Consider the following 10,783-nt stretch of genomic DNA (forward strand, 5'->3'; position numbering starts at 1 on the left):
CGTTGTATGCAGTCTTTTTGAGTAGTTGACTTTTTTAATAATGAGAACTATGCGGATTGTTGTCAAGGTCTCTTGTCTCTCATGATCTTTCTCTTGGCTTCATGCTCTTGCGGGGCTTGATCAGGTACTTCGGTTGGCTGAACACCCTAGGTACCTACCCAAGTACCTACCTCCTGGTGTGTGTGTACACATTATTCTATTGGGGATGAGCAGAAGCTGTCCTTGATTCGGGTAAGTGCTTGTCGTATGGGAAATGAGGTCTTATACGGTCTCAAACATGACGTGTATGAGAGGGATTGAAGAGGGATATGTTATGGGTATTTTCACATGGAATGATACACTTGATATTAATGATGACGATAACTCGGCCTACCTACCTATACATTACTTATGCCAAACAGCAAGTTTGTGTTGTTCGGATCATCGCTAATAACCTGACATACAATATGATAGGACACACAGCCCAACATGGTTCCGAAATATTCAAGAAATGGAGATGGTATCTGCATGAAGACATCTCGTCATGTTGTATCCATCCAAACAGGTCGAATGGCAACAGTGTAGTATTGTATATTTTGCTTCCAACACTAGGAATCTCCAGTCAACTCGATATTTTCAGGGGTATCTAACGCATCTTTGCACGAGTCAACCGTTATTAAACGTGCCTTTCTTTCATGGTATTCCTTTGCCCTTTTTGCTGCCGCAATCATCCATCCCAGACTCCGTCCTCAAACTTATCCTCGTCATAAAACCTTGCGACGATGCTATTGCCGTTGAAGATCCGTCCCTCGAGGGCGTTCACGGCCTAGATGATCAAAGAGTCAGCACCCACTGCCCACCGTGACACAGCAGAACCTCAAACAAAAGAGAAGTGACATGGGGGGAAAAGGAAATAGAAGAAGGGAAAGAAAACTCACCCTCAAAGCCGAAACCGCCTCGACAAACTTGATAAACACCCTTCTCCCCTCCACGTCCACCACGATCCTCTCGACGCGCCCGTACCGCTCGCCGCACTCCTCGCCAATCTCCTGGCCCAGCCCGGCCTCCACCTCGGCTTCTAGGTCCGCCATGTTGTCCAGCATCCGATCCAGCACCACCACCAGCGAGGTTTTGCCGAACTTGCCCTCCACCCCTGACCCTGAAGAAGAACCACCTGCTCCTTGCTCTGTTGATGATGATGTTTTTGGCTTGGGCATTTTCGGCGCGATAATCTTGCCCCTGCCCCCGGGCCCCGCGAACCCGCCGCCCTCGGCGTCCGGCTTGCGCCGGCGCTTTTCGACCTGCACGCGCAGCGCCGTGGTGATGCCGGAGCCGTTGGCGCCCAGGCCGGTACCGTGCTTCCAGCCGTACTTGGCCATGAGGCGTTGGGCGAAGGCCTTGCCTTTTTGTGGTGGTGGTGGGCGGGGTTGTTGTTGTTGGGAGGAGTCGCCTGGGTCGGGTGGTAAGGGGATGGCGGAGTAGTCGACTTCGGGGTCGTAGTCGGAATCTTCTTCGGGAGGGTTGTCGTCGAGATCCATTTTGTCGTCCGGGTTGGGGTTGGGGTTGGTGTAGCGAACTGGGGCGCGGGAGATGGTGGCGGAGTCGGTGGGAGGAGGGGGTGGTGGTGGTGGAGGGGGAGGGGATTGAGTTTCTGGCGGAGGCGGCGGCGGTGGTGGTGCCGCCATGCCTGACAGCGCCAGTCTACGGGCGTATGCATCATCCCCGGTCGCGTCGGCCATGACAGCGGCAGCCACCGAGGATGGAGCAGGAGGAGGGGCAGCAGCAGCAGCAGCAGCAGTACGCGGAGGCGACATGGGCGGCGGCGCAAAGGTGAGCGACGGCGGGGGAGCAAAACGCTCATCCCTCACCCCTCCGTCCTCTTCTTCGTCGTCGCTCCGGCCGGCGTCGCTGCTCCCGCCCCTCCCGCGGCGCCGCCGGTGCGCGTACAAGATGGCTTTCCACTCGCGCACCTCGCGGATGCGCTCCTCACTGCGCAGGTACTCCTCGACATTGGTGGGGCGGGACGGGTCGTAGAGCTCGTCCCAGTCGGTCTCGCGGTAGTGTTCCTCCTGTTGCTTCTTTTTCTTCTTGCGACGGCCGCCGCGCTGGCGCTTCTCGCCGACGTAGTAGTAGTCGTCGTCTTCGGTGTTGGCCCAGTCGGCGAGGGTGCTTCGCGGCGGAACAGGGACTGCCGGTGCCGTTCCTGAAGCTGGCGCTGGTGCAGAGCCTGATGTGTTGTTGTTGGCTGACGGGGCGGTGGTGGAGGCGGTGGCAGCAGGGATGGAGAATGCAGGCTTCGGCTTCGCCGGGGCTTTGACTTGTGGACGGCGAATGGGTTGAAAACGGAGGGCTGGGTCTAAGGGTTTCTTGGGGCCCGCGGCGGCGTCCTTGCTGTTGTTGAAGAGGACAGGTTCTTTGGAGATGGTGGACGCAGAGCTGTCGCCTTCGAGCAGGTTGGCATAGAGCGACATGGTGCCGCGAGCCGGAGGAGGCTGTGGTGGAGGTGGAGGCGACGGCATGTTGAATTGCTGCTGGGAGTTGGGAAAGGGGGTGGTGGTTTGCCCTAGATTGGAGTGAGGTTGAGGTTGAAGCGAGGTTGGGGTTGAAGTTTAAGTTGAAGGTTGGAGCTTGCCCTGGCCATCAATGGACGCAGCTCGTCAGCCTTGCAGGTTATGGGCCCGCTAAAACTTTAGTGGGGCTCGGCCTGATGTTAGCGATGCGCCCTTCTGGGCTGTTGCCGATCAGCTGTTTTTAAGACTGAAAGCTCATCAAAGCTGGAAAGAAATCACCTAACACGACAAGTCCAATTCTATAAAACTTACACTTCAAATCGACAACCCGGAACAGGTCAACAACACGCCCAGAGACAAACCACCCAACATCTGGCAGTCCAATTAAGATCCCAACCCATCCAAATAGCTTGAGAAAAGGGAGAAGAACAGCAACATGGTCCAAATCAACGCGAGAGTGAGCAAGTTCTGATATAGATAGCCCTTAATTAAATTGATTTAGACTTATCTAACATGTTGCCTACCCAGACAATCATGGCGCCCGCTGCGGCGTTCACCATGGCTTGCATTTTGTTTACGTGAGTGCGACTGGAGTCGGAGTCTACGGCGCAAATGTAGCGGTTGACCAGCGGCGGATAACCCTTCCGTCGAGTAGAGGAGGATAGAGTGTCTCATGATTACTGACCCTGAGACCCGGGATTCTTTGGGAGCAGGTATACGAGGTCGTCAATCCGTGCCGCCAGGACGAATGCCGTGAGTTGCCCCCTTTCCGTCAGCTTGTAAGCAGGACATCACTCCTGACGAGTGTCGCAGGAGATCCAACGACATGCCCAAAAACAACAGCAGCGATACCAAACCTCACAAGCCGAGAGGAAAGAAGAGTAGAAGGGACAGCAAAATGGAAAAGACAAAAACGCTGAATTATCACTACCAGCAAAAAGAGACAAGCCCGCTCAAGACTTAATATACATATCCACCCCTCAATCCGCTGAGTTGCTTGTTCCTTGCTTTTCCCTCGAACCAGACACCTCAACACCAAAACCCAAGAAGGACCATTATATCTCACACGGAATCCCTGCAATGGCCGAATCCAACCTTACTCCTTTTTCTCTCCCTCCTCCTTCTTTTCCTCCTCCTTCTTCTCCGCATCTCCATTCGTCGTCGCCGCCGCCTCTGCAGGAGCAGGGGCATCCGTCATCTGGACGTCCCCATTCTCCTTCTTCTCACCATTCTCCTCCATCTTGTCGCCATCCTCCTTCTTTTCTTCCTCCTTCTCCTCCTTCTTGTCCTTCTCCTCCGTCTTGCCCTCCTCTTCCTTCTTTTCCTCCTCCTTCTTCGCCTCTTCTTCCTTCTTCTCTTCCTCCTTCTTCTCCCCTTCCTCCTTACCGTTCTCCTTCACCTCCTCCCCATCCTTCTTCTCCCCGCCAACTAACTCCAGCACAACATCCACCGTCACCTTGGGCCCGCCCGCCATCGCGGCGAGCACCTTGCCCTCCTTATCAATAACCACCACGCCGCGGGTGGTCCCGGACCCGCGGCCGCCGGGGGCCTTCTTGAGGCCCAGGGCGCCGATCAGGGCCGACGAGGGGTCGCAGATCAGCGGGTAGGGCAGCTTCTGCTTGGTCTGGAAGGTGGTGTTGGCCTTGGGCGAGTCGGTTGACAGGCCGTAGATGGAGAAGCCGCCCGTGTTGGTGATGGTGGGGTGGTGGTCGCGGAAGAGGCAGGCTTGTTGGGTGCCTGGGTATTACAAAATGTGTGAGTGTTGCGTGTCTTTTTATATCAAACATGCTACGCGGGCGATTGATATCCAGGCAGTGGGTTTTGGTGTCCATTGCATCATGGGAGATGATGGTGTTGTCTGGGAGGAGGCGGGTATCATCACAATATGGAATAGAGAGAAAAGGGGAAGAACTTACATCCCGGCGTCGAAGCCCTCGGATACGTAAAGATGGCCACGCCAGCCTTGCTCTGCTCAACCAAGGCCTTGAGGGTGGTGGTGGTGCCGTCGTTGAGGGTCAGCTCGCCGCCGAGGCCGTCCAGAGCCAGGACGCTGCCGACGGCGGGCAGACCGGAGGCCGGGGCGGCGGCGGCCTCGGCAGGCGCAGAACCATTGGTGTCTTTCTCCGTCTTGGCCGCCTTGGTCGCCTTCTTGCTGGTCGGGGCGGGCGCGGGCGGCGGGGGCGCCTTGCGCTTGCGCAGTTCCATGGGCATGATGGGCGGGTGTTGAAGGCGGTGGTTGATGCGCTAGTGCGCTGGTGTAGTAGTACGGCTTACAGATTTACGAGAGGAGAGGAGAGGAGTGGAGAGAAGGCTGAGGCTGAAGATGAGAGAGTAAGGTAGGTGGTGTGTATAAAGGTGTGGGTGGCAGATGGCTACGGGGAGATGGTCGCCAACAGGTTGCGACCCAGGATCACACAGAGCGCAGAGAGTTGAAGAAGGAAAAAAAGAGAGAGAGAAGGACGGGAGAGAAGACGAGGTCGAGCTGGGGTGGTTAAAGGGTCGAGAGGACGTTAAGCAGTTGCGCACGAAATGACCAATCAGAGGAGGCGGAGGACGGAGTGGATCCAGAGGAGACGGAGAAGACCAGACGAAGAGACCAGAGACGGGGCCAGGCTTTGCCATGGATGGATGGACGGACATGGACGGGGGGAGAGCCATGAGCTACGGCAGAAGCCTGGATACCGTGGACCTCAGGCAAAGCTCCGATCCAGCTGGGGAAAAGGTCCGTTTTTTTCGTTGAAACCAAACTGCCGTGTGTTGCTTTGTGGAGGGGAGACACCCTTAGACAGCCTTTCGGCATGAGAGATCCGGACGGAGCTTGGTGATGGGAGTCATGAACTTGTCTGCTTGTTTATTTTGTAGCACCTAGCAGCGCTGACATAATGATGGAGCTAGTATCAGGTAATCCAATGCTATGCTTCCCACTTATTTATGTTCTTTATTCAAGTCTCTTGTCCAAGAGAATTGCTCCCAGATTAGGTGAAGGACTCGACACAAAAGACGGACGAGATGCCCAGGTTGAGCGGTGTCAAGTAGGACAATGGCAACGGGTGGAATCCGAGGAATGGAATGGGTGAGGATTTTGCTGCAATTTCGGGGGCGTCCATGGTGTCCGTGAGGGAGGTGCTTCGGGACGGAACCTGGAAGGTCAAGCAGAAGCAGGGCACCTCAGAGAAAGAAAAAGTGGAAAAGTGAGGTGATCCATGCCAACCCTGCACACCTGCACCTGCACCATCCAATGCAGCTGCACCTCATCATCCCCGGCTGCCAAAACTGGCCTTGGCCTCGCCCACTCCGAGTGGCCAATTCCTCTGGATCAGACCCACCATCGCTGCCAAGTGCCAAGAGCTGTCATCACCTGGCACAAGCTGTCAGGCACCGACAATCGTTCGTGAGCAACAACCGCTCGGAACAGGCCTCACGCTTGCTTGGTTGAGCTCCAATTGACCGACGGCCGACCACTCCAGCAAGACTCTCAACACATCCCGGCCTGGGAGCCTCAACACAACACTCCTCCATCCTGCTCGCCGCCATGGCCTCCAACCAGGTAGCCAAGGCCGCTGCTGGCGGTGTCGTCAGCATCTCCAAGGTTCGACTTCTCCCCTCCACAACCACCCCAACCCAACAGCAACAAACACCTCGCCCCTCCTCCATCACCACCCTCACCACCATCGATAGCTAGTCCCTACCTACCTAACTAAACTAACAATAATTCCCCGCACCACCAGAAATACACCCTCCAATCCGTCGGCATCTGGGAGCGCATCCGCCGCACCCTCTCCATCGACCCGAACCGCTCCAACGGCGTCCCTCTCAACCCCTACAACCGCAACCCCTCCCCGGGCCAACTCGACCCCCTGTCCTACGACGACCCCGTCACCGCCCCCGCCGGCGACATCGCCGACAACCCGTACTGGAAGCGCGACGCGCGGCGCAACTACCCGCGCCTGTCGGTCGTGGCGCAGCCGCACCAGGTGGCTCTGCTGACCGTCGGCAGCGCCGCGCAGCCGCGGGTCGAGCTGATCGGCGAGGAAGGAAGCAAGGCGCTCGTTGCCGCTGCGGAGAGCGGCAAAGAGATGGGCATCGCGGGGTATTTGGAGAAGTCGGGCGCTGAGGCGGCAAAGAGGGTGCTCGAGGCCACGGGCGGGCTGCCCCCCCTGCCGAGCGGGCAGAGGTTGAATGGACCCGGGAAGTGGGAGGTGTATAAGTATGGGTTGAATGAGGAGCAGTCGTATGGGGGGAGGTGAGTTTCTTCTTTCTTTCTCTCGTTATGGTTGGGATGGCGAGTTGGTGATGATGAGTGGGCGCTAACAGACCAGTGACAGCTATCCCTGCCGGACTTTTGCCTAGGCGAATCGAGCGGTGGAATGGGCAAGGTAAGCCGGGCATGAGAGGAGGATCGGACGGGAGATGTATATATGGATGGCTTTAGAGGGAGCATGGAGCGGCAATTCTAGATGGATGATGGGTTTAGCAACATGATCGCATCCGTCGGAGAGAGTATGGGTGTTTTGTTCCCCTTGTCATCATGCTGGTGGACTTGGGTTTTTGGTCTTTTCAGACAGATCCAGACGGATCCCTTTACTCATCTATCTGGCACAGTCACGTTTCCCCTCCTATTACATCACTCCTCCCCGCACCCTCGTTACAACTTCTTGTTACCTATCATTCCTTCCGACTACTCCCCTCTCCTCCTGCTCCTGCTGCTGCTGCTGCCACTATTTCACCCCCTCCTCCCAAGTCTCCTATGCTCTCCCCCACCATCCTCTCGACAATCTTGACCCTCCCCTTGGCCCGCCGCAGCCGGTTGTCAAACTCGTCCACCGCCTCGTCCGTGTTTTCTGTTGAAAGCGTGTCCGTGTCCACCAGCGCGTGGAGGGTTGACACGTGCCGTGCGAGGCGGGGTTGCTTGGTTGATGATGGGAGGAGGGGTGGGAGGGTATGTTCCCTCCGTTGTTGTTGTTCTTGTCCTTCTTGTTGTTGTGGTGGTGGTTGTTCCAGGCCGTCCTCACCCTTCTCCGACGCTGAGCCCGTCCGCTGGTGGTGCGCCTGTGCTGGACGCTTCTTTTGTTCTGTACCAGTCTGTTGTTGTTGCGCCCGCAGCCGATTCGCCCAAACGATCGCCCTCCCCTTCAGCCTGCCCGCCTCCAAGAAGCGCTGGAACCCGCGCTCCAGGCCCAGCTGGCGCCCCTCGGCGCGGCCGGCGGCTTCCCCGTCGGCGAGACCCTCGTTGTAGCCGGCCGTGTAGTATTGGTCTTCGAGGGTGAGGAGGGTGTCGAACGGGTCCGGGTCGGGGTCGGGGGCCGGGTTGGTGTTTTGGGCCGGCGTTGGCGTTGTTGTTGAAGATGGCGGTGGTGGGAGGGTTGTACAGGAGGTAGAAGAGGCGGTGGCAGGAGGTTGGGGATTGGTTGGTGGTGATGGTGCCGCCATTGTGTAGATTTTAAGATCCGCTATATCGGAACGGTAGGGTGGTCGGGGTCCGGTGTGCAAATATTCGGTTCCTTTGTGCTTTGCGGTGTGGTTATGATGTCGGCATTGTTCTGCGCAAAGGAGGTTGCAACAGCCGATGGTGGCCGTCGCCGATGGAGCTCCGGCCGTTGCGGTGTGTCAACGCGGGGCAATTTTAGGGCCCCGCATTCATTCAATTGCGGACACGGAGAGCTCTGGGAGGAAACGCACTGCCGGACTTGGCCTTGTCTAGACCAGGAGAATATGGAATGGATATCACGAGAAAAAGACCTCTGGAAAACCACCAAGCTAGACTTTACGGAGGAGAATACGTAGAAGTATCATAAAGAGAGCAATTGACAGAATTCCGGTCACGAACACAACGAGCCACGGAGGTTCATGTTTGAAATTTATCAAGTATAAATCCAAGACCAACAATGCTCAACATCAAGCAAAACTTTCAATTCCCTTGTATCCAAAACCCTCCTCCCCTCCAACTACTGCATAATCATCCCCCCGTTCGCCGACACCACCTGCCCGGTACACCACCCGGCCTCCTCGAGGCACAAAATACCCACAATCCCCGCCACCTCCTTGGTATACGCCGGCCGCCCTCCGCTCTCGCGAGCGTCGCGCACCACCTCCTCGGGGTCCACCCCTTCCCTGGCCCGCATCAGCGGCGTGCGCATCACCCACCCGCGAATGTCCTCCAAAAACTCGGGCGGGTTGGCCGCGTACATGGGACCCTCGACGGGGCCCGGGTTGATGGCGTTCACGGTCGCGCGCTCCGACAGCTCGCGGGCCCAGGTGCGCGTCATGGCCTCGAGGGCGGCCTTGGAGCCGCCGTAGACGGTCTGCGTCACGAACCCGGCCTGCGACGAGACCGACGAGATGTTGACGATGCGCCCGGACCGGTCGCGCGGGAGGTACGGCTCGGCGGCTTGGGTGACGAGCAGGGGGCCGAGCACGTTGACGCGGTAGGTCGCCTCGAAGTCCTCGACCGTGACGCGCGGGAGGGGCGCGTTGCGCGCGATGCCGGCGTTGTTGACGAGGATGTCGATCTGGAAGGATTGCGTGTCCGGGTTGGTGAAGTGGGCGCGCGCGGACGAGATGAGGGAGGAGGCGCCCTCGGGGGTGCCCACGTCGGCTTGGACGGGGATGGCGCGGATGGAGTAGTCGGTGGACAGCCGGGTGGCGAGGGCGTTGGCGAGGTCGGCGGAGGAGGGGGAGGTGTAGTTGAGGACGAGGTTGGCGCCTTTGGAGGCGAGGTTTTCGGCGATGGCGGCGCCGATGCCTGGGGTTGTTGTTAGTGGGATGGGGAGGAAAGATGCGAGAGACGAGAACTTACCGCGTGAGGAGCCGGTCACGATGGCGAGCTTGCCTTGGAGGGGTCTGGCCGCCATGGTGGTGAACTGTGAACCTGTAGGTGAGGAGAGGTGACAGGAGGTGGTGAAGAGGTTGTTGTTGACTTTTCCGGACACCAGATGAGGACAGGAGATGAGAGAAAGAGAAAAGTAAACAGTCAATTTCGAGTCTATCTTAAATAGGTACACATGCACAATGTAACCGGATGACGACCCCGTCTTGCCGGCAGAATGAACGAGTGTTTTATACCATTTTCCAGGGGAACTATTCCCTCTCGGCCCCATGTGTCATTGATTCGATGCTTGTTGGAGAAAGTGAGGTGCACCAGAGGAAATTCACTGCCCCGCCATTTGCGCGGCTACAGAACCCCGCGCTGCCCCACCTGCCTAACCTGAAGGCCTAACTAGTCAAGGGTTGGGGTTGAGTTGAGTGAGACCCCACACTGTCTGCGGTTCCGTCCTGCAGCATTCAACACCAAAACTCCAGCGATCCAAAGCATCACCACTCAGGTACCTACCTGACTGCCCTGTGTTCAACAGAAAAAATATCTAGCCGACCACCTCCCGTCCCACCTCCTCCCCCAATCCCCAACTCAACTCCGTAATCAATCAATCCATCCACCGCCACCATGGACATCCGCCTCCTCCGCGCGTCCGACATACCGCTGATCCAGCACGCCAACCTCGAGAACCTGCCCGAGAACTATTTCCTCAAGTACTACCTGTACCACGCCCTGTCGTGGCCCCAGCTGTCCTTCGTCGCCGTCGATGTCTCCCGCCCCAAAAAGACCCCCTACGACTACCCCAAGATCGTCGGCTATGTGCTCGCCAAGATGGAGGAGGAGCCCGCCGACGGCATCCAGCACGGCCACATCACCTCGCTGTCCGTCATGCGCACCCATCGGCGGCTGGGCATTGCCGAGAAGCTGATGCGTCAGAGCCGTAGGTGCCTCCCAGACTCCTTGTCTCGTTTCCCATTTCCATTTTCTTTGCTGACTTCTTCTGCCCAGAACTCGCCATGGTCGAAACCTTCGGCGCCCACTACGTCTCCCTGCACGTGCGCGTCTCCAACAAGGCCGCCATCCACCTGTACCGCGACACGCTGGGCTTCAAGACGGAAAAGACCGAGAGCAAGTACTACGCCGACGGCGAGGACGCCTACTGCATGCGTCTGGACCTGAGCCACCTGCGGGAGCAGCTGCGCGAGGAGGAGGAAGAGGAAGGGGAGACCAAAAAGAAGAGCGACGCCGCCGGGAACGGCACCGAGGGCGTCGATGAGGGCGAGCCCGTCGGCGATGTCGGGAGGGATCCGGCAAAGAGCGAGAAGAAGATCAAGGTCAAGGTGGGCAGGGCGTTGGGGGTGGGAGAGTTGATAGAGAAGGACGAGAGTAAACATAGCTGAAGGACTGGAGTTGTGAGTGGAGAGAGTATTAGACCAAAAGTCGGCGCGGGACGGCCGGAACGAGGGGAATAAAAAGTTGA

The 10,783-nt window shown here is 57.7% G+C and overlaps 7 protein-coding genes across 7 annotated transcripts; 2 read left to right on the plus strand and 5 right to left on the minus strand.

Moving 5' to 3' along the window:
* Positions 1-706: 706 nt before the first annotated feature.
* On the minus strand, positions 707-2,498 carry VTJ04DRAFT_8226 (uncharacterized protein; the record flags this gene model as incomplete). Its single annotated transcript, XM_069366640.1, has 2 exons — positions 707-805; positions 918-2,498. The coding sequence occupies 2 exons, from the start codon at positions 2,496-2,498 to the stop codon at positions 707-709; spliced, it is 1,680 nt and encodes a 559-aa protein (XP_069217554.1).
* A 1,087-nt stretch (positions 2,499-3,585) lies between these two features.
* On the minus strand, positions 3,586-4,700 carry VTJ04DRAFT_8227 (uncharacterized protein; the record flags this gene model as incomplete). The annotated part of the gene is made up of 2 exons (XM_069366641.1): positions 3,586-4,226; positions 4,406-4,700. 2 exons carry the CDS (start codon positions 4,698-4,700, stop codon positions 3,586-3,588), a joined length of 936 nt encoding a protein of 311 aa, XP_069217555.1.
* A 33-nt stretch (positions 4,701-4,733) lies between these two features.
* VTJ04DRAFT_8228 (uncharacterized protein) lies at positions 4,734-5,147 on the minus strand (the record flags this gene model as incomplete). The annotated part of the gene is made up of 2 exons (XM_069366642.1): positions 4,734-4,971; positions 5,128-5,147. The coding sequence occupies 2 exons, from the start codon at positions 5,145-5,147 to the stop codon at positions 4,734-4,736; spliced, it is 258 nt and encodes an 85-aa protein (XP_069217556.1).
* Positions 5,148-6,021: 874 nt separating this feature from the next.
* VTJ04DRAFT_8229 (uncharacterized protein) lies at positions 6,022-6,839 on the plus strand (the record flags this gene model as incomplete). Its single annotated transcript, XM_069366643.1, has 3 exons — positions 6,022-6,078; positions 6,218-6,732; positions 6,815-6,839. The coding sequence occupies 3 exons, from the start codon at positions 6,022-6,024 to the stop codon at positions 6,837-6,839; spliced, it is 597 nt and encodes a 198-aa protein (XP_069217557.1).
* A 315-nt stretch (positions 6,840-7,154) lies between these two features.
* Positions 7,155-7,919, minus strand: VTJ04DRAFT_8230 (uncharacterized protein; the record flags this gene model as incomplete). The annotated part of the gene is made up of 1 exon (XM_069366645.1): positions 7,155-7,919. One exon carries the CDS (start codon positions 7,917-7,919, stop codon positions 7,155-7,157), a length of 765 nt encoding a protein of 254 aa, XP_069217558.1.
* Positions 7,920-8,434: 515 nt separating this feature from the next.
* VTJ04DRAFT_8231 (uncharacterized protein) lies at positions 8,435-9,340 on the minus strand (the record flags this gene model as incomplete). Its single annotated transcript, XM_069366646.1, has 2 exons — positions 8,435-9,231; positions 9,286-9,340. 2 exons carry the CDS (start codon positions 9,338-9,340, stop codon positions 8,435-8,437), a joined length of 852 nt encoding a protein of 283 aa, XP_069217559.1.
* Positions 9,341-9,930: 590 nt separating this feature from the next.
* On the plus strand, positions 9,931-10,703 carry VTJ04DRAFT_8232 (uncharacterized protein; the record flags this gene model as incomplete). The annotated part of the gene is made up of 2 exons (XM_069366647.1): positions 9,931-10,243; positions 10,312-10,703. 2 exons carry the CDS (start codon positions 9,931-9,933, stop codon positions 10,701-10,703), a joined length of 705 nt encoding a protein of 234 aa, XP_069217560.1.
* Between the last annotated feature and the right edge of the window lie 80 nt (positions 10,704-10,783).

Source organism: Mycothermus thermophilus, assembly GCF_041956435.1.
Source record: "Mycothermus thermophilus strain CBS 625.91 unplaced genomic scaffold VTJ04scaffold_5, whole genome shotgun sequence".
NCBI classification, from domain to species: Eukaryota; Fungi; Ascomycota; class Sordariomycetes; order Sordariales; family Chaetomiaceae; genus Mycothermus; species Mycothermus thermophilus.